This window comes from Chiroxiphia lanceolata, chromosome 2 (assembly GCF_009829145.1).
Source record: "Chiroxiphia lanceolata isolate bChiLan1 chromosome 2, bChiLan1.pri, whole genome shotgun sequence".
NCBI classification, from domain to species: domain Eukaryota; kingdom Metazoa; phylum Chordata; class Aves; order Passeriformes; family Pipridae; genus Chiroxiphia; species Chiroxiphia lanceolata.
This window is the reverse complement of record NC_045638.1, coordinates 84,349,395-84,376,958: the sequence shown is the minus strand read 5'-3', so window position 1 is coordinate 84,376,958 and position 27,564 is coordinate 84,349,395. Positions and strand designations below refer to the sequence as shown.

Here is a 27,564-nt window from a genome sequence, read left to right as displayed (position 1 = left end):
CTATTTAACACAGATGAATGCCTGAAAAGTTCTGCTGTTATGTTACAGTGCGTTTAGTGAATTTTCCCATTAACATCAACATAATGGAGGAATGCATTCAAGGACTTACAGAATATACACAGTTTGAACACACAGGGATATCTGTGGCATGAAGGATGGAGAGGTAGAGACAAAATCAATGCGGGCTTTTCAGAGGAAATGCTGGCTTTGTAAAATAGGTAATTTTTCTGAAAACCCTGAGCTGCTTCATCTATGAGACTGTACCCCTGATTACCTGCTTTGTCACCCCTCACCCTTGACTTGTTCAATTTTGCTTCATTTCAAACAATATTATCAACCATGAGAATGTAACTCCTCAGAAAGAGAAAGTTGATAATACATCAGGGTTCAATTTTAGAAGCTCAGATCTTATGGAGAACTAAATGACATGAAATGTTGCTTCACGTTCAGCCCTGCCACTCCACCCAGGAGACTGAACTTGCAATGGGAAGATTTCACTGTAAGCATTCTTGTTTTCTCTTTCTGAACAGCTAAATTTCCATAGTAATCATCATCTTATATGAAACAAGATCATTCGAGTTTGAGGGGTGACAAAGTGTAATGGTGATGTTTACCTGGTCAAGGTATTGAGAAGAGAAGCTGGAAAACCAATGGACAATTAGCATATTGCTGCAGTCATATCACAAATACGAGCTTTCAGAAACCACATGGTGAAGAAATAAGTTTTGATATCACTGGTGGTGCTAATCAAATTGGAAAACACAGTCATCACCATGAGCCTTTTTTTTGACCAATAGTCAAAGAGAGTTTTGAATAGTTGCTATCAATGAACAGCTCATAATAAGTTTTAGCTGAAAAAAATAAAGGAAAAATTTAAATGTATTTTTGAGAAAACAGCAATCTGCTTAGGGACAATCTGGGCAGCCGAGTATGTTCGATAAAGTATAAATTGTGAATCATAGTTGCTCAGCTTTTGTTATAGTCTGGAAGTCTCTTAAGATTTAAAGCAAGCTGAACAACTGACAATCTTGGAGGAATTCAAGTGTGGTTTTATAACATCTGGTTCAACAGACTGAACTGGATCACTCTCACTAGCAATTATGTGTTTCACCAAGCATCTGGAAGCTTCATTGATGTTTATATTTTCCTGCAAGTGAAAAAGAAAGAGAGGTTGATTAGTCAATATTAATTAAACCATGCTGCATATTTCCGGTGCATAATTAAACTTTTCTGCAGCTAACATCAAAAGTTTACTTTCCTTAATAAACAACTTTCAAAAATTGACTGTATTAAATAATGCTTACTGGAGTTTTGAAGTTAGTTAAGTTTTATATCTATTATAATTCATATCTCTTTTTAATTGTACACAGAGTTGACTTTAAATTACCTCAATCTCTTGGTGATTGGATTGCTTCAATAAATTAAAAAAACAAATGCCAGAGGGATGTTGAAGACAGATGCCTGAAGTAAAGCTCCAGAGCATATATTTCACTACTTGAATAACAGTTACTCTGATTTTTGATTAATTACCTATCAGTAATTACAGCCATCAATAACACCTATTTTTTAAAGCCTTTTCCACATTTTTAAGAAGATTTCTGTATACAGTGCTCACAATGAAACCTGTGATGAACTAGATTCATTGAATAAATAATACAATCTCAAGTTACTCACAAAACAGTAAAACAAGTTCTGTATCATTTCGAGTCCTCCCTTATTTCCTTTTCAGGGTGACTTATCACCAATGCACTGCTTCAGAAGAAATATATCACCACTGGTTACATTTGTAGGAAAGAAATCCTCACTCTAAAGGTTTAGAATCAAAGTTAAAGCACAACTTTTCCTACATATGCATCAACAGCATTTAACTTCTAGCAACCCTCACTCTGTAGAATAAGTAAAGCTGAAACAGCCCAATCAGTGAGACACAGCTCAGCACAGCACAGAAAATAAGCAATCATATTGTGAAAGGATTTTTTTTATGACAGCCTCCAATATGTTTGGAATGAAAAGTCAGGCTTTCTGGCATAAAAAACACATTTCTACTCTACAAGTAATCTACTGCCAGTAGTCTACCGGCATTGATTACTTACTTTATATGACAGGAGATAGAAACTTCACTGTAGCTTGAGTCTCCTAGAAAATTGTATCACACCCCCACCCATATACATACATATAGAAATGCATTTGAACACGTATGTATATAATTGTGTATAGACACACACAACTCCTGCTCAATAAGTGTAAGGTTTGATTTGCAGCCTAAGATTACCTAGGTTTTCAAGCTGAATCATTGAATCATTGAAGAATTTGGGTTGGAAGGTTCCTCTGGGTGGCAATCTGGAGCCTGTTGCAGTGAGGCCATAATCTAGTGAAGGGGCATTTATGTGAAGATCAAAAGCTAAAGGAGTGGATTATGTGAAGATGACTTTGTCTAATCCCCTTGAAATCAATGGCAAAGCTTCACAAACTTCATTGACCATCCTTTTGCACCACAGTAGGGAGCTGAAATCTGTGGATCTAGCTGAAAATGTAAATTAGTGCCAAGATTTCACAGGTTTCTTGAACTACATAAGTGAACTTAAATATTTTATCTGTAAAGAATATCAGTTGGTTGTAAAACCCCAAATCTTTAGACTAGTTATGAATATAGAAATCCCTAGAAAGTAATATGGAGCTGGGAACCGGCTCTGTGCTGAGATGTTAAAATGCTGCTGTATCACATGGCTCTCTTAGACCAGACAAGAAAATTCCTCAAGCATGCACCAAAAGCCTTTTTCAGATCACTGTGAAATTTTAATAGAAAAAAATAGACAATGAAAATATCTCTCAGTACTGCTTAGAAAGCTGAAGCCAAAACCGGATTGCTAAATGAACAAAATGAGAAGTGTAAAAATCTTTTGCATTGTATTTGCCTTTATTAATGGATTGATAAGCATCTTATTTACCAATGTGCTGCTTCTGTCTTGGAATGGAACACACTTATTCAATAGTCTTAGGGACTATCTGAAATTCTGCCCAAATCGATTAATGTCCAGATGTATCAAAAGAAACCTTCTTTGTCAGAGACTATCATCTTACAGGCATTGGGAAAGGGGAAGGAACCAAGCCCACAAAAGCATAAAATGGGCATAGATGGACATTCCTCAATTTTATGACTAGCTCCAGCCTTCTCCTATGGTTCCGATGACAACTGTTATATGGTACAGATGAGAAGTGACATGTTAAGTTACTAGCTGCAAGGAGCCTATGTTCATGCCAACAAAGCAACTCCTGCTGTCCCAGCTCTATTACTTGACTACTTCCTTTCTGATGCCACTATTGCCTTTTGTTACAACCCTAATCCTATGGTGTCCTAGGTCTGCAGATCAGATATTACTGTATTCGGGTCTGACTAATGGAATATTGATTTCTGCACCTCTCCTCCTATAGTGTGTTTTGCAAAAGAAAAATCAATATTTTGCTAGGCAGTGAAGCAGCTGAAAACAGTAGAAGGTGATCTGCTATCCAAACACAGACATCCAGAGACCTGGTGATTTTAGAGAGCATGAGGTGTTGAAAGGCAATCAAGGAGAGGAAAAAGGAGAAGGTGAAAATCCATTCAACAAATACAAAGAAACCAACAATCAGAGTAAGATTGGACAGAGAGGAATAATCACAGGTACCCTACTAAAGGTATTGAAAGCCTCAATTACGCTTAAAAGATAAAATTATTTTTTTAAAAAAGAAAGAAAATATAGGTGAAACAGCAGAGTAAAATGATGTCTTTCAGTGGGTCCCTATGTTGAAATGTCTGTAACAAATGTGGATAAAGCCTTCCCAAATCTTCGTTCGCGAAGCTCAGCCATGATGATGTTGAAATGCCTTAACTGTCATCTCCCCTATGGCTTTCATTCTACAAAAGAACACCACAGGAATTGTGATGATTGACGAAGTTCAGGCTTTTTTCTTTCTCCTCTCCTTCTCCCTCTCCCTCTCCCCCAAACAGAGCCACAAACAGAGGAAACTACACGAAACCAGCACACAGAGATTAGTTGGAAAGTGAGACATGGCATAGTATGAAGTCTTCATATGGTAAGGTAGGAATGCAACACTTTTCTTTCCCAAGGCTCATGGGAGAGGTTTTATTTGCAACACCAAAAATGAAGGATCTTGCCCATATTATGGGTGTCTTTCAGTCTTCTCTTCCTGCTTTTGTGTCTGCTTCTCACATTGACGTTGCTATTTGGCATGCTAGCCTTTATAAATCCCTTCCCAAGAGATTTATAATCTCTGAGGGGTTTACAATCTCCCCTTGCCCTATCCCCTGAGGTGTCTTGCCCATTTCTATGTGCCTCAGCAAGCCCCAGCATCTGAAAGACACTATCACAGTCAGTGATGCAAGAGCTGAGTTGTGAATCCAGCCCTAAGTGACTCACCCTGCACCAACCTGACAATGTCTGCCAGAGCAAAGACCTGAACTCAGCTCCTGTGATGATGTCTGACTCTTGAGCCGGTCTTTCTCTTGACCTCATCAAGAAGGAGTGCAAAGTGAAAATCACCACATATTACTCTTTTTTCTAAATAAAGAGTAAAATTACCAAACAAAAAAAGACAAAGAAAATAACTGACCAATCTCGGAAAGCCAGAAAGGAACACTGGAAGACACAAACAAAATTACAGTTTGCCTTGTAGATCAATCTCATGCAAATATATCTTTTCAAAGCGTAGTTTATGGAAAGGATATCTGAGAAAGAGAGTAGCATTATTTAAAACCTATTTCTATGGGAAATAATTTTGTAGTCTTGCAAGCAACAAACAACTGAAGGGGAAATAAATACATTATCAAATGTGACTCAAAGCAGTACACAAGCTCAGCAAACTTCTTAGCATTCTGTACTGTCTTCCCCCTTACCTGCCATCTCTACTGCAGATGAAGAACATCAACATTTAGGGCACTCCATTTTAATACATGAAAAAAACCCCTGCAGATTAGACTGGCTTTTAGCTCTTTACAGTAGAAAAAAGGCAAGGCCTTTTCTAGTTTTAAGTCTCACTTTCAGATGAAATTTTTCTTTCTTTACCATGTAGATATCTTAGATTTGGCTGACTGCTTGTTTCCTAGTATGAAGTTTCTCCCTTTTTACATTGTTAGTTTCTTCATCTGACTGAATCTGATGTTTCAGAGTCTTACCTTAAAAGTCAGGGTGAAGAACAATGTGTATGCAGGCATAGCTACCTAACCAGGGCACCTGGAGAGGTCTGAATCAGCACCGTTTAGAGACATGACCTTAGACTACTAGTGGAGTTGGAAAAAAGTGACTTCCCATAAGTAAACATTTACAAATTGTGAAATATTCAGGTATTAGATGGGAGAAGCACATAGCTTCCACATTTTATTTCCATAATACAGTAAAATCTGGGAGTAGACTTTCACGATGTATTGACCTGCACTCCCCTGGAGCTAGCAGTCTGAGGGAACAGCTCCACACTCTTCCTTAGCAGAGCACTTGGGAAATCACTATGAACAGAGCCTCATTAAGGTGGTGTGCCATGTTGCTGTGATTGTATTTCTAGGGAAAAACAACCGTACAAGTTAAAAGCTGTTCAGATGCATGAACATGAACTGCTGTGACTGCCACTCCAAGAACAAGATCATTTCTGTGATTGAATTCTTATGCCTGGTTGAGTATTCTGCAAAAAAATTATTTCAGTAAATTATCTTCTGATCTCAACAATTTTGTGATTCTATGAATTTCCAGTTTTGGGACAGTACTAAATAATGTATTTCATAAAAGTGATTCAGAGAGCTTCAGAACAGCTCTAATACCCATAGGATAATCTGTATCAACTCATTTTAGTTACAGGAAAGAAACTCTACAAAGGATTCTGCACAGAGCAACTGAACTGAAAGCTCTTGCCTTAGGTGTCAGCTTCATTTTTTGCTTTATGGTAGAAGCTGAAATATTTTCTAAGACTCTGTGTGGTGATATTGGTTAGACTGTATTTTGAGTGAATTAAAAAAAACAGTGTAGGAGCCACACATCCCTAACTGGATCTGGTAGTCTCAAACGGGTTGCTTTGTTTTCAGTTACCAGATCAGGAGACTAGCTGTATCGTGTCAGCCTAATTCAAATACATGTCCAAATCTTGTTTTTCTTTATGGAAATCAGAACTACTTATCCTGTTCCTCTGCAAATCTACTGCATAGCTTGCTTTTTCCATCTTTCATAATAATTGTCCAGTCAGGAGAGTTGAAGAATTTGTGATTTAAACAAGGGTTAGTAGAGCTTGGTTTGTTCACAGAGCTCACTGGTAAGATGAGCGGAATTATTGTCCTTGCTTTGCGAAAGAAAAGGCTGGATCAGAGGAGAGAGTGACTTTCTGAAGATAATGCAAAGAGGACTTCTGATTGCTAGTCCAGCATTTAGGCCTTATGGGGACTTGGAGCTAGATGATCTTTAAGGTCCCTTCCACCCCCAATCATTCTGATTCTATGATGACACACTGTGGACTGTCTGTCAGACAAAAGCTGGAGAAAGGACATATTATTATCCACATTTCTGAAAGGATGAAAGATTCTATAACTTCTTGCTAGTCCAAATAGGACATGTCCAAATAGGCCAGAGACTCAGACTGCTCATCAATCTCCAGGTCATAATGCTCAGCAGACAAGGAACTTGGTATATAGTTTAGTAATGGTCTGAAAAGCATAGCTACCATCCTTTCTGGGCAATTTGGACAAAACATGAGTGTCTTTTTGTCTGATTCTGTATTACTGACAGCAGAATTACATCAGGGAAAAGAGGAAGTCAGGCATAATCACAGCATAGCCATTGCCAGTCGCAAGGTATTTCAAGTTATGTGTGAATTAGGTACTTTCAAGCACATTTAGTTTTACCTGACTTGTCTGTTCTCTTGCACAAGTTCCATTTTCATTATAAAGTGATAATAAGCTTGCAATTGCTCCTTTTCTAATCCAAGTCAAAGCTCACCTCTTTGAACTAGGAATGGTGGTGAAAACAGTTTAAAGGCTTGGAAACATGAGTGGAGCTCTCAGCTGCTCTGGCCATGTGCTGGTAATTAAATGTGTGACAGGAAGGAGACGTTTCCTTCCTTTAAAAGAATGACTGTTTCACAATACTTGTGGTCATGAAATTTATTAAAGAATTTAATATAAAGGGTTATTTTGTCACTATCTGGGGATGTGCCTTTCAGATTGCAATCAGTATAAGTGAAGTAAATATGAATGCATAAAAGAGATCAGGCTCACCACCAGATATGTGGCAGTAGTGTAACTTGTGACTGTACTGTGTGGTATTGTTGCCCAATAAGGCCCTTCTTACATGGTAAACTATCTAAATTCTTTTATCTTTATAGGGAGCAGAAGATTGGAACAGGCTGAGTATTTCCATCAGATTAATGTAAGAATCAAAACTAATAGGTGAGAGTGCATGAGGTGGCTCAAATGTTTTATGTTAGAGTTGTTAACTTGTGAAAAATAGCACTAGGGAATAATACAGTGATTTATTTTTTCTTTTTTTTTTTTTTTTTTGTAATATGGCAACTCTACAGACAAAAATTTAAACCATTGACAGCTTGAAATATAGTAGATACATAGGTAGCATGCTGCTTTCTGCAAGGCAACCAGAATGAAGAGATGTTATTTTTTATAAGGAATCACCTTTGTTTTTCCAAAATGCATAAATCATATTCAGTTTACTCCGAAGGCTATAACATTTCCAAGTATGTCTCTGGAAAATCTCCAGAGATCTAATTATTCCAGGATACCACAAAGAGAGAGTTATTACTTATCTGAACTGCTAAAACTGCTAGCTGCGGATGATGACTTCTCTGTCCATGTTACTCTGCTTCCAAAGAGTTTCTATTCTCTTTAGCAAACATAGTTAAGTATTTATTTTCCCAAGATGCAAGTTCAATTATTTTATATGCCCTAGGCTGAAAGAATACCAGGTATGTATAACATCCAATATTTTAAAATAACAGTAATAATAAGTTTTGTTTAGGAAAGAAAGTGTAGGTTTTAGTTCAGAACTTAGACCAAGTGGGGATATTATTCTGATCTAGCTAAACCTAAATGATGAGATTCTACCATCTTTACTGGAATTACTCTTTGCGTAATTTTAAAGTCAGGAGACTCCAATTATGAGTAGAAATCAGGTGTGGGGATTGCAGAATAACAGATCCTAGCCTCTGGTCTATAGCAGCAGAGAAGAGTCTGATAAGTCATGTGTCCTCAACTCTCACTGCTCTCTTCACAGTGGACTCTGAAGACCAGTCTTGTCATAACTGGCTTTCTTGCTATTCCTGCGTGATTGCACTGGCAATCTGAGGATTACTTGGGTTTCTGATTTAAACAAAGTAAGAAGAATCTAGATATTTTCCATGTTTAAAATCACTCCAAATCTTAATTCTGTGTGGCTTAGAGAAACTCTGAAAACTTATCCTCTATTGTGACTTTTTAAAAATTTATATATCCTTTATATGTCCTTTATACTTCCACAGTTCTGCCCCAGCCTGGCTCCATCATCATAGTAAAACCTCTCTGTGACCTTTGAAATTGTTTGTACATTCATTCTCTGTCATGACCTGCAATGACCCTTGGCACAATAAATGCTGTTGTCCTTTTTAAGAGGTGGACAAATGTTTGCTGGGGACTGATGTATGGAATTCATGGTACAAATTCCTTTCTCATAGGCCAAAGAGCAGTGACAAGCTTCATGACTTTGCAATCTTAGCCCAGAGTTCATGCAATGCTTGAGGTAGTCTAGGACAAGCCACTATTCACCTGCTGTTACTTCTGCTGATTACAAGTGAAACATCTTTTAAATATTAATGCTTAAAGGAGGTGTCAAGACCAGAAAAGTAAAATACAAAAATAAAAAAATACAAATATACACTCTAAGGATCCTCAAGTAACTTATATAAAGTGCATAAAAGAAATTAAAAAAGCAAATGTAGTATTTTGACATTCAGTCTACCAACAATCTAGGTCAAACCAGAACCAAACTCTTTCATTTTGAACATCCAAAAGTTCCAGCTTTCATAATAGAAGAATACAATCAACGTAATATCTGTTGAATTGTTGTGTTCTAATCAATATTTCACATGCCAGCTCTCCAAATCTTCCATGCACTGAGATTTTTTGAGAACACAGTACCACTGTACCTTGGGCCTTTATAATCTGAAAGTCCCAGTGCCCTTTGTGATTTTGATCTCAATTTTCCAGGCACTCAGGAAATGTGTACCAAGGCAAAGAATTGAACCTCAGAGTAGCTCATTCAGCACTCGAATGACTGGTATTTCCTTCCACTCCAGATATGTGATTTTTTTAAAAAGGCTTTTGAGAATGAAGGCTTATAGCAGTAAACATTGTACAAGCACTACAATAGACTGACTTTATTGCTGTAATCTAAGACAATAAAGTTATTGTCTCAAATCAGCATTTCTCAACTAAAGTGGTTTTATAACTACTTAGAGACAATATTCAGTGTTAAAAATTGTAAAAAACATCCTCATATCATTCATAGGACGTAGCTTTTATGCCTTGGCTAAGGTCATCTTTCTCCCCAGGCTATTACACAATAAGCTGTTGACCGGATACATAGTTTACTGGTGGCATATCATATTAGAGTATCTATATTTCAGAATGTTGCACATAATTTGCTTTGCAACAAAATGCCTAAAAGAAATAGAGGTGTAAAAATTTACAAGTTCAAGTGCAAGTTTAATTAATTCCACCAAGAGAAGAGCTTTGCAAGGTGCACATTTAGGCCAAATGAACTATTTCAGGGAACTGATTTCTCTGTACTTAGAAATATTTAAAAAGAAATGGAAACATTACCTTGGCTGATGTTTCAAACCAGCCCACGAACCCATTCTCTTTGCAGAACTGATCCATCTTGATGCCGTTGTTCATAAGAACATCTATTCCCTGGTCGCATTTGTTTGCTAATAGGACTGTTGGCACGGGTTTGCCATTTGGAAGAACCAACTTAGAGTCCAAATCCTCTTTCCATTTTGTCACTGCTTCAAATGTTGCAGGTCTTGTAACATCAAAGACAATAAATGCCCCCATGGCCTCTCTGTAATACACCCTGGTCATGTTTCCAAATCTTTCCTGTCCTGTGATGAAGAAAATAGGAGGAGGAAAATTAGTACTTCCAAGTTAGATCAGTATTTCACATAGCAAGTTTTCTAAGAGAACATTAGTGAAGGCAGGACTTCATTTCATAAGTCTCTGGGAAACCACTTTTTGTCTAAATAATAGCAAGTACTATTTGCATGAAAATGCAGGAGAGTATTGCATGAAAAAGGAATTTTCAGGCAAACATCCAAGGAAATTTACTAACTTTATGACAAGCCTGAACTTCAGTGTTAGGTCTTATTAGGCTGCCAGATTTCTTGGTCTGTGGACAGTAACAAGGGTCTTGGTGTACATCATAGGACTTTAAACAAGAGTCACAAAAAATCTAGGTACCAGACCAGAAACTCCTTGAAACTGTGGTATTTTGCGTGAAATATCTAACACAACTGAACTGATCATGCACAAAGGTGATCCTAATGCAAGTTATAATAAGCAGCAGTAACATATTTTAGCTCTGGAGCCATACCAGGCATTAGAGTCCTTACAAATTTAGTGTTATGAGTAAACTAAAACACAGAGGTGAGGAAGGTGAATTTAAAACCTTATAAACATGGAAAGTGTTCTAAGAAATAGTACAGCAGTAGCAATATGAAGAACTCTATTGCTCCAGTGAAAAGGTCTGGGAGGCGAAAACATCTGAAGTTTTATGGTTTTATTTGCTGAATTCAAAGTGTTTTCTGGGAAGTTATTTACAGTATTTTTGTGAGCTAACAATATATTATCATACACAAACACATACATTTGTAAATATCTGTAATTTTATATCATTAACAGTATGAAAATTAACACATAGACATCAGGATGTGGTATGTTGATCAGCTGTGGGTTTGTTAATATATTTGCTGTTTTCATGAGAACTTTGAAAAAATAAATTGCACAGATTTTTTCTTGAAAATAAAAAATAGAATTTCCACTAATGTCTACTGCTGAGCTGTGATCCAAAAAAAAAGAATTATAAACTCCTGAAATGTTTCACAACGATAGTAGTCTTTAAGAAAGGCAACTCTTGTATATGCTTCCATTGCTGGAAAAAAGTGCTATGAAAATAGAAACATTTAATGGAAACCTATTTCTAGCCTTATTTTCTCAATGTGAGTAATTTTGAGTAGGATAGGAAGACAAGAAGTCTGACCTTAGGAAGCTTACCTGTGAAGGTTTTATCTGATGGAAATCATGCTGTCAAATGTAGGGCTGGGCTGAGAAGGGGAAGAGTACCGATTGCTGGGTTTCTAGTCTATGAAGTTTCATTTAATGGAAATAGCATTGAACCCACTTATAGGGTCAACACCATCAGTTTGTGATGTTTATCTCTGGTTTTAAGCACTGTGGCAGTGAGGAGAAAGTAATTCACATGATACAGAAACCAAAGAGGAAGTCTGTCTTCTCCAAATTCATGTTAGATTTTTTTAACCTTAAACCTACACTGCATCCCATTGATAAAGCAAGATAGAAGTAGATTATTTTGGGGAAGTAAGAGGTCATATTAAAAATTTCTTATGGCTAGGTCTTGTTAAAATGTCTTATGATTCCTATCAATGGGCTAACCAGATGAATGGCTAAGTCATGTGCTATCTCCTTGTTGAGCAATTTTTTTTTTCTCATCTGCAAGAAGGTGCCTTCAAACAAAAGTCAAAGTCTGATTAGAAAGTTAGAAGTGCAGCAAGCAGCAACATATGCAATTAATTTTTTTGAGGGATATTTTATTTCAGTGATAGTTTGTACTTCTCGTGCAAAGTTCTTGAGATGCTTACACTGTAGATAATATTAGAGCAGCTAAACTTGGGCCTCACACATATTTATTGGGACACAGATCTCTAGAATAGGTGTCACAGAACATGAACTACATTATTCATTTGCAGCATAAAATCATCCAGCATGAACAAAGTTACTAGAGGAACAAAAGACTCTTGTGATCTTTTGCCCAGTATTGACCTGAATAGTTCTGACAAATTGTAAGACACTGATCTCTCCTCTTGTTTCCAGTTTCTTTTGCAGATACACAGGATTTTTGCTGCATAGAAAAGCCACCATGTTTGTAAAATCAGCTTTATGCAGGAGGACAGAGATCACCAATATTCATCATCACTTCAAAGAAAGAATGAGGATGCTGGCTGGATAAAGTTCCTAAACTCTTTTTGAAGTGGTCTTTTTCCTGATCAGGTACAATTAATACAGGAATATACTTGACAGAAAGACATTAGGCAACTTTGAATGGAAAATAGGTGGTTTATTAAAAGGAGTTTCATTTTTATGTCATTTGCATAATCACTTTTATTTAACTAACATTGTAGAAAAATGATCTCTAGTATTTGCATTTGCTTGGAGTGCTAAATAATGTGTCTAAGAATACAGAAGGACTCTTTCTTCCATAGATTCTCCCTTATGTGAACAAAATCCTATATTAATAGATAAGGTTCCTAAAACTTTTTCATTTATCAGAATCACTTACAAAAATAGACACCATTTGATATATTAAAGATGTCAGAATTTGGCCTTGAGTTTTCAGCAACACAGTGGCAGTAATTAGGCTAGAAAATAGATTAACCATTAGGTATTCAGTGGTATCTTGCAGGTAGCCTTGAACATGAGAATCTGCATTATTGTAAGAGGAACTGGGGGAGATGGGTTTTGCTTTTCACTTGAAGGGTCAGAAACTCGTGAAATGTTTGTTTGATCTGGCCCGTTGTACTTTGCTGCATCCCTTGCAAGGCCACTGTCATCTGGCATCAAACCCCACAAGTCCAACGGCCTTTGGCCATTGAGATGGTGCTCTGTGTTGGGATTTATCAGTCCTAATTTAAAATCAAAAAAATTAGCTGGGAGTATCTAAGATTAGGGTCTCTTTGTAGTCATGAAGTGAGACGAGATGTCTAATTTTTAAACAGATGAATCCTACCCCACTTTGAAGGGAACCGAGTGAGACCAAGGTGACAAAAAAACAAGATTTCTATTAAAGGGAAGAACTTCCTGTCTGAAAGTCAGCTGGTCTGCACATTTATTCTAATCTCAGAAGCATCTCTGCAGCAGGGAAAGGTTGACTGCTTAAAGCAATCAATAGCTGAATTTTCATAGTTTATAAAAATGCACCCCACATAAATTTGTACAGAAATCTACAATTTTCACTAACCACCATCATCTCTGATAAAGTTATAAAAACTAATGTTAAAGTACTAAAATTCGGATAATTTCAACTATCTTGCCCACAGCATCTGAAACATAGCGTAAGTTAAAAGTTGATTAAAACTGCCTAATGCCAAGTATTACAATGGGTTTTACTTCTTTCCACTGTCCCTCATCCTGAGAAACAAATACTTTCGGGAACCATCATGCTTTACAGAGAGCCTCTAGCTAAAACTGAGAAGCTGAAAACTGTGGAGAAGATTTAAACACTTTTTACCTTTAACTTCAGAGCACTTTCAGAATATTCATACTTGAATTCAAATCATTATCTTTATGGATTGAAACTCAAGCAAGTCTTGAGGTGATGTTCACCACCCCAGAATGCGGAAAAGCAGGCAGTTGGCTGGATCTGGCCCACGGATCCCACTAAAAATCTATAATGAAATAAAACCCTCACAGCAAGGGACTTATTTATGTTTGCAGAACAGCAATTTCAAGGTAACTTAGCCTTGAAATCACCATGACTATCTTATTTATGCATATGTACTGCAATGCTTAGCAGCCACTAAAAACCTGAAATGCTGAGGACGTGCTGTGCCTGGCATTAGTGAACAGTGCTTACTACTTCTGCAGCATAACAATCTTAAAAATTTTACAACTGCAGAGACACTTGTCTATATCTGTGCAAAGACTGCTGTTTCCAGAGGTCAAAGTGGCAAGGAAAGGAAGCAAAGCTGTTCTTTCCCCACTGGTATTGTCTCCAAAGCATTGGTCCAAATCCTTATGAGATGAGAACCAGCCTTCTAAAATCAAATCAACATATTTTTGGCAGCAATGAATAATCCAGCCCACACATATGCAGCAGGACTGATAACATGGATGCTGAGGCAGCTGTGGAAAAGGAGCAGGGAAGGCTCTGATGTGCTGCTCTGCTCTTCACTGTACTCAGAGCTGCTCCCTGCAGTTAATCTGCGCCTAAAGCTGGTCCTCAGAGAAATCTCCAGGCTGTGTGGGCACGAAACACAGACAGTAGCACGGAGAGCAGCCTTACAGACATCCAGATTTGCTGTCTGCAATAGCTGTTTTCTTCAGAAGTAGTATGACAGCCTGATCTGCAGACCTGCATCCACAGCAGACTTGTGCAAAATACTATTTAGTTTCTTTTAAAGCTTTCCTTATAACAATCTGTTACAAATTTAGAGGATACTCACACAGAGGCAGCAGGAAAGATTAGGAGACAAAGACAGAAACTGACTGAGGACCAAGATTTAAAGTTGTATGACAAAGCAGTAGAGGTGATGGCACACTTCAACAGAACACCAAAACTGTTCTTTTGGGACATTCAATGAAATAAAATGGAATTGTTGTGGGGAAATTAAAGACAAAGATAATTTTATCATGTATATCTCCTCTCACACACAACAGTAAAAACTGAGTCACTTCAAACTTTGGCACTTTACTGAATCAGATATAAATTAATAGATTTTAATGACAGTGTCTTATTACAGACATCATGACATCATAGCATCATAAACCATGAAGTTTAGTCCAATTATTCCTGCCTAACACCCATAGTTTAAGGAGTATATTATGTGTTAAAACCCCTGTCTTAATGTAACAATATGTGGTGCAAAGCCTACCTTATCCCTGAATTAATTTTTCTAATGCTTAGTTGTCCTTGTTGTTCAGCATTTCTCTCTTATCCAAATAAATGCAGTTTCAGCATTTAACTATTAGATCTTATTATAGTTTTTTTTGCCAAATTAAAAATACAAAAAAATGTATCACAGATACATGAACTACATTTAGTTATGAAATTAGATGGTACCAGATGGATGAACCAAATTTGCTTTTTCTTCTTGTTCATGATAAGGGTAAACCAGGGTAAACTGCTTGGTCCTACCACGGCTGGAATAAGTCACTCCTCCAATGAAGTCAGCATGCATATAAATCCTACTAATAATGTATATAAGCTTGACACTGCTTTTACTCAAAACGCTTTTCAAAAAAATTATTTCTAGATTGTTAAACAATTTACTACCCACTGATCCGCAGTGTGAAATGCAAGGAAGAGTACACATAGGCTTGGTACTAAGTTCACTGGTTGTATAATGGAGGGGGAAAGAAGATATAAGAGCTAAAATGGTACCTGATATCTCTATATACATACATATATAAATACATATTTATATAAAAATACTGATTTGAAATATTATTGATATATTTACAGCATTTGCTTCAGTCCAAGATGTCCTGAATGCTAAGCCAACATCTTTCAGCTTGGTCAGACACCCAAAATTTATTTCCTTATACCTAAAGCTAAACATGACCTAATAACAGATTCTACCAAAAGATAGAGGATGTTCTGAGACCACAGATTTTATTTCCCTTGCTCTTGTCATTGAATATTTGTATTTTGCAAATGGTGATACATGACTAGCCACAGCTGAGAAAAAAATACTTCCATTCTGTTCATATTTCCAACCAGTTTTACTTCTCTTTCATTTTAAAACCACTTTTTTTCTCACCAGCCAGATGCTTCTTCTATGCCTCCACCACAATGATCTGAATTCAATGTATTGCCTACAGAACTTACTTTCTATGTACAGCCAGCAACAGCTAAAGCTCTGTACACAAAAGTCATTAAAACTGAGACAGTAACTCTTTTTATTACTGATCACTGTCTTGACCTTCACAGCAATGCTTTGAATTAGGTAATTCATATGAAATTTAGTACGATGCTGTAATTCTCTCTGTCATGTGTGATAACTCAGAAAGCATGCTAGTCATTCAGTACTACAACTAGGTGTAATTGCTTCTGCAGCCTGACTGAAAGCTACATCATATGATCCGCCAGCACATGATTAGTAGTGTAATAAATCTCTGAAACAAGGCATGCAAAATACATTCTTTAAGTCCCTCATGCATTCAGAATTTATTGTTAAATGCTTTTTCTCATGCAGAAAAGTTTTGCTGGCAGTGTATGTGTTTGTTGTTATAATCAGTCACAAGTGAGCAATAAAAGAAATGTTTTTCCCATTGTTTCAACTTTTAATAAAGAAAGCTGAGCATACATGCATTTAACATCAAAACCCCCAAGATTATAATGATGTGTACAAAAGCTGAGTTTATACATGTTTTGCATAAAGCAGTGTTGTTGCATAAGTTTTAGTACCTTGGTGCCAAATTCAGAGCTCAGACATGAGACAGCTAAGTGCAGAAGAAAGGCACACCCTCCTCTGATAAGAATGTCAAGAATTTTCTCATTTCACCAGTTTTACTCAGTACTGTTCCAGACTAGATCACTGAACCCACAACTCAGGCCACAGGCTGGCACAGCTGCCTAACAGCAGTTCACCTTTATTTCCTACTTAATGAAAGTAACTTCTTAATTTAATCGAGTTTTTAAATGCCCTCCTTTACCCTGTAATCTATTGTGTTATAGCTCTACTTGGATTCCTATATTCACTGAATGAAAAATGATTACTTACAGCATGTGATATATACTATTAAGATAAACTTATTTTGTGGACTGAAACAAAAATTGTTAATTTCCAGGAAGGGGCTGGCGAAAAAAAGTTGAGGGTTTAATTTGAAGTCAAATATAAAAGCTCTGAAGCACTGACAGCAACGTCAGATTAAGTGTGTTTTAATTATGTAAGCATGCGGGCATAGCTGGACTTCTTTACTCTTTTTCTCCTTGCACAGGGTAAACCAGGTTTTTTTTCTCGATGTTGGAATAAGGATAATTAAACATGATAATTATATTTTTAACAACGAAGAGTATTGCCAAACAGAAACACTTTTTTCAAAGCACATTAAGAGTTGTTTTTACTGGGCTGAAGGGAAGGAAGGTAAGAGGTAGAGGAGGGACAGGAAGAAGGAAAGTATTTTGATAAAGTAACTCAGTGATACTTTTTATTTATTTTTTAAAATATAAAAATCCTTTTAATCTTTTTACTGAATCCCTCATCTATTCCACTTGCTACTCTCTCTCCTGTCACAGAGTCTAAGGAGACAAATCTGAACATCGGCAGCTGCAGGGAAATAACTGGGGCACTTGGAGAAAGGTGCCTTGTCCCTGCATTTGTCCAAGGGCTTGGGACAAAAATCAGACATCACAGGTTCCACTCTGACACCCCTTGTTTGGAGTCTGCTGGCTTTAGAGAAACTTCAAAATGTCAATCTGCCCTTAAAGTTTTCTGTCCTTAATCTGCTCTCCCTCACTTCATAGGCACTAGAGGTTTCCAACTTTTAGATTAGTACAAACGAATTTGGGTCTCTATTTTGTATTGGTTTTGGAGGGGCTATGGGGCAAAGGGTTCTCCTCTGTACTCACCCGCAATATCCCAGAGCTGGAGCCGTACCACAGTCTCAGCATCCCAGTTCAGCACCTTCAAAGCAAAGTCCACCCCGATGGTGGCCCGGTAGTGGGGGGAGAAGTTCTGGTGGACATAACGTTTGATGATGCTGGTTTTGCCCACTCCCAGGTCCCCGATCACCAGCAGCTTGTAGAGGTGCTCCTTCTGGTTGTGCTTCTGCATCTTTCCTGTGGCTGTGGCTGCTCCCTGCAAACTGATTGCATGCTCTGCCCGAGGAATCCTGCCAGCCTGAGGGGAAGAGAGGGAGTGAGGAACTGGGGAGGGAAGGAAGGAGAGCAAGGTAGGTGGAGGCTCTCTCCCTTTCTATGAAAGCAGGATCACCAAGTCCAGCAGGCAGCCCTTCTGGGAGATGAAGTAAGGACGGACTGGGGAAAGGAAGTCTCCCAGAAAGTTTGTGCATATGTGTGTAAAGGTCAGCACGAGGTGTGTCTGGGATTAGTCTGGCTGCTAAAGACTTTGCAGGAAAATTCATGCAACAGTCCCGTTCTCTGTTTCGATCCTTGCTGGAAGGACAGTATTTCTCTTGTGCACTAGTTTTACACACGTTTTTTAAATCACTGCCTTGGGGATAATTTATCACCCTATGCTTGTTTCCAGACGTCTTTAAGATGCTGGTCACTGCAAAACAAACCAGAAATCTCTCTTCAGAAGTTTCGTGCCTCCATCAAAGTGCAAAAATTAAACCAGTGTGTCTTTAACTTTAGATGTGATTTGGTTCTAATTCCACATAAGTCGGTGTGAATGCAGTTACACCACTAGAAGTGATGGTTATAGCAATATACAGCATCTTTACTTGTTTCCATACTAGGAGGGCTGTATGAATGTAATTATAGCAGATACATATTTTTTAATTTCATTATCATAATTGTGATTGCCTGTTTATACCTATAAGCATGCTCTAATCTGAATGCAGCACACAGCCACACAGCTTATGTTTTTGGGTTTTTTTCATACAACTGGACTCTAAAATGCAAAAAATCCAGGTTTATCCCATGACTCCGATAATCAGAAGTTATGAAAGCGTAACAGCATTAGAGCATATGAATGCCAGTCTCAACAGTCTTCTGTTTTCCAAAACAAGTGATCTCAAACTTGCAAACAGTCGAACTCATTTGAGTAAATCATTCCACTGACATGATTGTCTCTATTTTAAATGAAGAACACAGTGAATTCTACCTAGGCAGCCTAGTGGAGACCCCTACCCACTGCCTAGAAGTATTTGATTCTTTTAACAGCTTTGATAGCAGACCCCCAGAATTTTACTATTGTGTGCAACTCATCAATGAATGATTTTTATATTTATTGATGATCTTGATAATAAGAAAACACATTTTACACTTACTGACAGAGTACTTATCCAAATGTGCACTGAAATGGCATTAGAATTTTGTCATCTATCCAAGAGCTGGATTTTAGTAGAAAAAGAATTCAGAACACTCATATTATGCAATCTTTTATAATCAGTCCTTAAACTCAAACTTTAACATTTGTATATATATGTATATATATATATGTACAAACACACAAAATGGAAATAGGTACTTTGAGGAGAAAAATGTCTTATTTTCTCAAAACTTTTTATTTTTAACAAGAAGATTTTTTTCTCTATAAGATAAATTGTCTTTCCAAAAACAAGCTGTCATTTTTATCATGTTTGGAGAGACAATTTTAAAGGGTTTATCCTTTTTTTTTTATGGACATCATAAAAGACTACAGTTTGAGAAACAAATCAGTTTGATCAGTTAGTATCTTTGCATGATTCAAGCTTATTATTGTTACTACTGGTAGCATGTGGTCCATGAATTCTTGCCCTCACAGAACCACTGTTTCCTGAGAGGATGCAACACTCAAGCACTGTTAAGTGTTCACCATTCCCCTCTAAAGTTGAAGCTTTTCCATTTTAGAGCTTAAACAAAGAACAAGCTGAGAGGGTTTAGCAATTTAGGAAATTATGAAATTGGTGTTTTGGATAAGGTTTAAATTATGTCTGATCTTTTATCCTTTTTTGATGATGGCTAATGCTCAGAGAACAGTGTGGGGAAGGTCACTGAAAGTGGGTATTAGGTAACTGGGGGTCTCAGGCTATTACTAAGTGTAGTTAGAGATTGGCCTACACCCAGAAGCATGAGGCTTTACCTCTCTTCCAAAGTTTTTGTTAGCATTAGCTATAATAGCTCTGGATAATCGTGTTACTTGTTTAAGTTTCCAATTCTTCTTTGAGCGTGGCTAAATTCTTGGCCCCAGCAGCATCCTGGTACAATGAGCTCCTCATAGGCTTAATCAAGGTCACCCTGGGTTGGCAGTAGAGCTACCAGTGAGATGTTCAGTGAGGTGTTCAGAGCAGGGGAGGACGTAGGGGAGTTCATTGCAGTTAGAGGGATGATTCGCTGAGCTAAAGTGTAGTATGGACTGAAACATCCTGCTGAGTGAAAGCTGTACCCAGGTGTCCTAACTCCACAGTAAGTTGGCTTTTATAGACCCTGTCTGTTGAAATGCTCCTAAAGTGGGAGGAGGCTCTCAGCCCTGCCTTGCTCCACCTTTTTGGAGCTATGTGTCTGTACTGGTTTGCCTTCCCTGTCATCTGAAGGCACTGGAGTAGGGAGATGTGGATGCATTACTGCAGCACCGTCATGGGACAAGGCAGATAATTTGGGCTGATTATTACTTACGTGATCACTGCAAGACTTGTTTGGCGATGCCAGCTGATCCCTTCATGAACACAACCAGATTACTGCAACCCAATGATCTCCTCCATGCAGAGGTGTCTTAGCTGAGACCATACTTAAGAATGGTTAAGATAAACCATACCAGCTTGCACTTGCCATCCACAGGTAAGTAGTTAGCAGGGCTCAGCTGGAACAAGGCAGGGCTGAGAGCCTCCTCCCACTTTAGGAGCATTTCAGCAGACAGTGTCTATAAAAGCCAACTTACTGTGGAGTTAGGACACCTGGGTACAGCTTTCACTCAGCAGGATGTTTCAGTCTATACTACACTTTATATTTTGTTTGTCTATATTTTTTCTGCTAGACATACATTTTAAACTTTATTAAATAATTGTAAAAAATAATTGAAATTCCAAGTGACATTATGTATATCTATGTTGTTTTATTTTTGTATTTCCTGCTTATCCACTATGCTATTTGCCACAATAGTGTCATCTAATACTCTGCTATCTCCATTTTAATGCCTATACTAATATTAATAGAGACTATTAACATTCTATTTTCATTGGCAGGAATTTATACAAACTCTACACATCTCAACTATAAATAATAACATTAAAAACATTACATCAAATTAAGGCATTACAGACTCTGCTGGCCTCTGTATAAAAGTGAAACTCATTTTACAGTGATAATTGTCAAGAATTCCTCACTATTTCTCTGCCATTTGTAGAGATCTTTTTCTCTGAGATAAGTGATAAAATTGAAGATGTAATTACATTGACGGGAATCCAGGACAGCATAACTGCATCCTGGATTTTATTGCTCCTCTTTGTGTGGCATATACCACAGAAAAGAATGTCAACCCTGAGCACCAGAGTTGTTATCAACATACCTTTAAAAAATGACAGTGTTGTCTGAGATATTGAAATTACAAGGCAATAGTTTTTGTCAAAGGAAACATATTCAGATATATGTACTCAAAAGATTGCCATCTAATTACCTAGGGTTTTCTCATCACAGCTATTGTTGTTATACCTGGAAGCTTTGCATGTTTTCAAGGGGTTGGCCTACACCATCATATTGATCTTACACATCTCTCTGTGTGTATGCATATATATATATATACATACAAACCAACATGATAGATTGGAAGATTATTTTATGTCCTACTTTAAAAAAATACAAAACATTGACATTTTACACAGAGGTTTTTGCCAGACTTCTGTATTAATCTTGGGGTATGGCATAAATACTAAGTTGTTAGCTACACAGAAGACTGCTAATCTTTTATTAATATATTTTCTTCCTCATTTCAGTCATAGCATATTCAATGACTTCATTATGGGAATGGTCAATCATGACAAGAATAATCTCTCACAGAGAAAGAGGTTGTTTTAACAAAATGATATGTTTTCCTCAATTTTATTTTTAGACCAGAACAATTAATTTGGATTTTCCCTTCTTCCGTTCCAGTGATTTTTGTGATTAAGACATTCAGTTAAAAATTACTATTGACTCCTCAAGCATATCCATCATGGAATGGTTATTGATTTAGCAAACATAGCTAGAGCTCTCCTTTGATTAAATTATGAGCTTCCTAACTTATAATTAACTCAACAGAAAATACACTTTATCAGGAAAAATCCCTCAAAGAATATCTAAACAAATGTTTATGCAACCAGTAGAAGTACCAGGCAGCTTTTATAGTCAGAGGGCATATTACTATTCTGAAATTATTTATAACTCCTGCACTCAATTATTCTCACTCTTAAAAGTTTAGTCTACACCCTGGATGAATTCACTCTATCAATAACATAACAATATGGATTTAATGTGATGCTCAAGTGTTATCTCTTGGGAATTATGCTGCAACTGTCCTATAAAACAAAGTCTGGATGGCAGGAATAGCCGATGGCAGTGTCCACTTTGTCTCAGGAACTACACTTCTTGAAAACCTCTAAAACCTTACACTTACATTCCAAATCACAGAATCATAGAATTGTTTGGGTTGGAAGGGTACCTTAAAGATCATCTAGTTCGAATCCACCTGCCCTGGGTAGGGACACCTTCCACTAGACCAGGTTGCTTAGAGCCCCATCAAACCTGGCCTTGAACAGTTCCAGGGATGGGGCATCCACAGCTTCCCTGGGCGACCTGTTCCAGTGCCTCACCACCACCACAGTAAAGAATATTTCCTAATATCTAATCTAAACCTGCTCTCTTTCAGTTTGAATCTGTTCCCCCTTGTCCTGTCACTATATGCTCTTGCTAATAGTCTTGTCCCATCTTTCCTGTAAGTTCCCTTCAGGTACTGGAAGGCCACAATTGTGTCATCCTGAATCCTTCTCTTTTCTGGGCTGAACAATCCCAATTCTCTCAACCTTTCCTCATAGGAGAGGTACTACATCTCTCTGATCAGCTTGGTGGCCCTCCTCTGGACTTGGTCCAACAGACCATTCTGTCAGGACATAATGGTGTTATGGTGTTAAACACTGTCAAAGAAGGAAGTTCCCATAAGATAAGTCACTACACGGGAACTTAAGTGCAGATGGCAAAACCAAGAAGATACCAGGCCTCGTAAGGCAGATCTGGGTAACCTATCTGGACAAAAGGTTCCCACTGTGCCAAACTGTGAGATAGGGAGCTGTTAATTCCAGCCAGCCCAAGTTGGGGCATATACACCCTGTGGATACCTGGGACTTGGCCCAGGTATAAAACTGGTACCTCCAGAAGAACACTCTGGGACCCCCACCACTGAGAAGACAAGAAGAAGAGGGCCAAGGGGATGGCATCGGAATCCACGTGGTGGTGACATCTTTTATCTTTTTACTTAATCTGTGTCTCTCTCACTGTCTTTCATACCCACCTCTCTCTCTCTCTCTCTCTTCTTATTTCTTTCTATCTCTCTACCTTACATTTACTGTTAAATAAAATCCATATTATTGACTTTGGCATATAGTCTCGTTTGAACCTTAATTCAGGCAGAGGCATCTCTTCATAATTGGATCCCAACACATTCCTATGTTGCAGACACCAGAGGTGGATGCAGTACTCCAGATGGAGTCTCACCAGAGCAGAGTACAGGGACAGAATCACTTCCCTTGACCTGCTGGCCACGCTGCTTTTGATGCAGCCCACGATGCAGTTGGCTTTCTGGGCTGCAAGCACACATTGAAAGCTCATGTCCGGCCTTTCACGCACTAGAACCCCCAGGTCCTTCCTGGCAGGACTGCTCTCAGATCAGTTCATGCCCCAGCTTGTATTGATACTGGGGGCTGCCCCAACACAGGTGCAGCACTTGGTCTTGTTAAACCACATGACATTCCCATGTGCCCACTTCTCAAGCCTGTCTAGGTCCCTTGGGATGGCATCTCATCCTTTAAGAATGTGTCAGCAGTCTTAAAAAGGCATGGGTTACTGGCTGAGGGTGCAATTTTTACCCTTATGGCAATGGATCTGTTTCTATGGTTAGAGATCTCACAAGGCCAGTCCTCAAGAAAAGATAGGGCTCAGGACAGAGAGAAAGGGATAACACAGGAAAAGAGATTCCAAATGTTAACAGCCCATGTGTGCATGAATTTTTGTATTAAAAGAGTGAGAGTTCATGGCTCTCTCACAATTACAAACTCTTAGTCTGATAAAGGGACCCAGCTTGGCTGTTTACTGCACATTCCAACATACCTTCCATACCTATCAGTCCTGCATGAGCACAGGCAGTGCTCAGATGCAAACACATGATTCTATTTCATCAGTCTCAAAAATTAATAATAATTTGATGTAATTCCCTCTCTCAAGAATGATTTTTTTTTATATAGATCCACAGAGCCTTATAAAATGCAGGCTAAGGTTTATCCTTTGAAGCCTGCAGAAAAATCTTAGATGGGCTGCACTGCATTTTACACCAAGTGTATTTGAGCAGTCACCTGGGAATACATGAACACACTGCAACTTGAAAAGCAATAAGGGGAAGGACCAGAATGTCTGCCAAGGGTAAAATCTAATAACAGCAGGTCAGTAATACTCTGGAAACAGTAAAATGGCTTACCCCTGAGGCCAGACAGTAGTGAAAGTATCATACAGTACAGATTTAGTCTGAAATGTGCCAGTTCCAAAGGGACATAGTTGTATCTCAGATTCACTCACTGAGGCTGCAGATGGAAGCATCACACCCATTGCAGGAATGCTACTATGGAGCTACCAACAAAAGCCTGGACCATGCTGACAGGGAAGCAGTTTTAAGTGTCTTCAGGTACTGAAAATTATTCGTATTATGAAAATCAAATAGTTACAGTGGGCATGTCTAGGTTAAGATAGAATGTTACTGATAATCAGTATTATGCCCCTCTCATAAGGGTCCATATGAAACCCTCATAGCAGGAGCTTAGAGACTAGTCTACCCTCTCCTCCACAGGGAAAATTTCCTTTAAGAGTAGGGCTGAATCACATTGTGATTCAAAAGTGAAACTTTTGTCCAATTCATATAGATTTAAGTCTGATTCTTGAAGACTATCAATCTTTAATGGTGCTCACCCAGAACAACCAACTTCTTGTACAGGAACATTTGTAAGAATAAATCCTAAATTAACATGCATTGGCTTAAATAATTTCCCTTGAAACTGCAAATTTAAACCATGGAACAAACCAACACAAGATGCTACCTTTACCTGATAAAAGTTCATCAGCAATATAATTTGTTAGTTGAATTCATTGTAATTTAAAATATCACAAAACCACTGAGGTGGGAAACTACTACTGGAGATAACTGCGTCCAACATGCTCTTCACCCAGCTGAACTGTTCCAGCTCTCATGGCCTTTCTTTGATGTTTCAAGCCCTGAATTATCTTTGTATTCCTTTACTTGACTCAGTTCTCCATATTTCTTGTACCAGGAAGCCCAGCATTGAACACAGCGCTCCAGCCATATCTCATCAGTACTAATCAGAGACGAAAGATCATCTCCCTCAACCTCTTGGGGATGCTCTGCCTAACACAGCTCAGGAGAATGTTTGCCTTCTTTGCTATAAAGCTCAGGTTCAGCTTCCACCATGACCCCCCGGCCCTTTACTGCAAAGGTCTTTTCAGCTGGTTGGCCCCCAATGTGCACTGATGCTTGAGGTTACTCCTCTCCAGCTACAAGATTTGACTATTTCCCTTGTGGAACTTTGTGAGAGTCATCTCTGCACAGTTCTCTAACCCGTCAAAGTCCCTCTGAATGGCAGTCCACACATCTGGTGTAGCAGTCACTTTGTATCGTCTGCAAACTCGCTGAGGGTGCAGCCCGTCCCCTTGTTTAGGTTATTAATGAAGATGTTGCACAGTGTTGTCTCCAGTATTGATCCCAGGGGAACCACTCTAGTCACTGGACTCTAGCTAGGCTTTGTACAGCTGATCCCAACCCTCTGAGCCTGGTAGTTAAGATAGTTTTCAACCCACCTCATTCCTGATTCATTTAGCCCATACTTCATCAGCTTGTGTATTAAGTTATGGGAGAAAGTGTCAAAAGCCTTGCACATCATCTTGGGATCCAGGTAATGCTTACCAGACTGTAGTTCCTGGACTCTCCTTCTTTCCCTTCTTGAAGATAACAGTAATATTTGCTTTCTTCAGTCCTCAGAAAACTCTCCTGTTCACCATGATCTCCCACAAATAATCCAGAGTGGTCTCACAATGACATCAACCAGCTCCCTTGGCATTTATGGCAGCATCTCTGCAGGCTAAGACAGTGAGTTTATATCCATCCCCAGTCATCTGTCCCTGCTTCCATCTCTATTACGTTCCTTTTTTATGTTTGAGTTTCATCAGGAGCATCTTGTTCATCCATGCAGGCCTCCTGCTGCCTTTGCTCAATTTCCAATGTGTTGAGATGAACCATTCTTGAGCTTGGAGGGAGTGATTCTTAAAAATCAATCAACTCTTCTTGACCCCTCTTCTGTGTAGGGCCTCCCAGAGGATTTTTGCAAGCAGATCCCTGAACAGGCTGAAGCTGATCTTCTGAAATCAAGGCTTGCAACCCTGATTTTTGCCTTTTTCCCTCTTCTCAGGATTCTGAACTCCACCTGTCATGGTTGTCAGCCAAAGCTGTCCCCAGTTTTCACATGCCTGAATAGTACTCCCATGTTTGTAAGTATGTGTTCCAGCACAGCATCTTTCCTCATCAGCTTCTGATTTATGTGTGCCAGGAAGTTGTCATAAATGCACTCCAGAAACCTTCCAAGTTTCTTGTCCCCTGATGTGCTGTCCCTGAAGCAGATAATCAGGATGACTGAAGTCCCCTACAAAGACCTGAAGCTTCTTCCAGATGTGTGGGGATGTTCTTAACATGTAAGAATATTTCTAATACCAATGAAAACAAAGACATTCAGGAATAGAATCAGTTTAAGGAACAGGTCCGTCTAAGTTATTTTGATCATAACGGATGAGGAGCCCACCATCTTCTTGCAGCACAGGCTCACATTCCCTTTCTCTTACTTATAGAGCAACTTTCTGAGCTTTCACTACTCTCAGCAACCTTCATGCAGACTCCTTGTGATACCAAGAAAAGACCTATTCTTGCTATCCTCTGAGGGCGGCTGTACCTGCTGTGTTTTGCCCTTTTGATCACTTTCCCCTCATCTTCCAGGCTCTCCTTTTGCTGCTTCTCCTTCCAGAGTTCTCCCCTTGCCCACCATCCTCACTCATAGTCCAGTGAAGGAACAACTACTTTGGGAAACCACTTGTCCCCAAAAAAGCAGTGAAGAGGCCCCTTTTCTTCCTGATGCCCAGAGACAAGATTTTGAAAAGGAAGTAAGACATAATAAAAGTGCTTAATAAAGACAGTGCTGGGCTTGGGTTCCTTCCACATTTTATTGCTTGTTGTTCAGCCTGCTATCAGAGTAGTGCTTCAGGGCTCAACAAGAAAGGCTCCTGCATGCTGAATGCTGCTGCAACCCTGGATGGTGGCCAGGCCTGGTCCTGGAAGCCTTATCTCAACAGGCAAGAAAACCAAAAAGTAGAGATAAGAGGGATAAGGTAACACTAGTGAATCTCAGTCTATCAGGCGAAGGGTTTCCAGATTGTGATATTTGTCAGTGTTCTCAATTGTAAGAAAAGAGAGAAAAAAGTCCTTTCTGTTTGTGTATATATTCATACACACAATATATTCCATCTATATATATAAAAGGAATGTCAGGGCATGTTACCAAGCAGTTGAAACTTCTCAATCAAATCTTCCCTTTTTGTAGCTTTTTTATAAACACATTACAGAACAAGA

At 38.5% G+C, this 27,564-nt stretch overlaps 1 protein-coding gene across 2 annotated transcripts; it reads right to left on the bottom strand.

Annotated features, from left to right (window-relative positions):
- Positions 1–924: 924 nt before the first annotated feature.
- RAB38 (RAB38, member RAS oncogene family) lies at positions 925–26,993 on the bottom strand. Of its 2 annotated transcripts, XM_032679779.1 has the most exons (4): positions 26,937–26,993; positions 17,607–17,790; positions 9,845–10,125; positions 925–1,147 (listed from the first exon to the last, which is right to left on the bottom strand). In XM_032679779.1, the coding sequence occupies exons 1-4, from the start codon at positions 26,991–26,993 to the stop codon at positions 995–997; spliced, it is 675 nt and encodes a 224-aa protein (XP_032535670.1). In that variant the 3' UTR covers positions 925–994. The 2 variants fall into 2 exon arrangements, with proteins under 2 accessions (XP_032535670.1, XP_032535671.1); XM_032679780.1 differs by lacking the exon at positions 26,937–26,993 and having other exon boundaries at positions 17,607–17,870.
- Between the last annotated feature and the right edge of the window lie 571 nt (positions 26,994–27,564).

Excerpts from the sequence above, each read along its gene's own strand:
- RAB38 (XM_032679779.1), bottom strand. The coding sequence starts at position 26,993 with ATGAGTGAGGATGGTGGGCAAGGGGAGAACTCTGGAAGGAGAAGCAGC. Across the intron at positions 17,791-26,936 it reads GGAGAAGCAGCAAAAGGAGA|GAGCACCTCTACAAGCTGCT; the intron begins GCCTGGAAGATG and ends CACAACCAGAAG. Across the intron at positions 10,126-17,606 it reads CCAGCTCTGGGATATTGCGG|GACAGGAAAGATTTGGAAAC; the intron begins GTGAGTACAGAG and ends TCTTCATCACAG.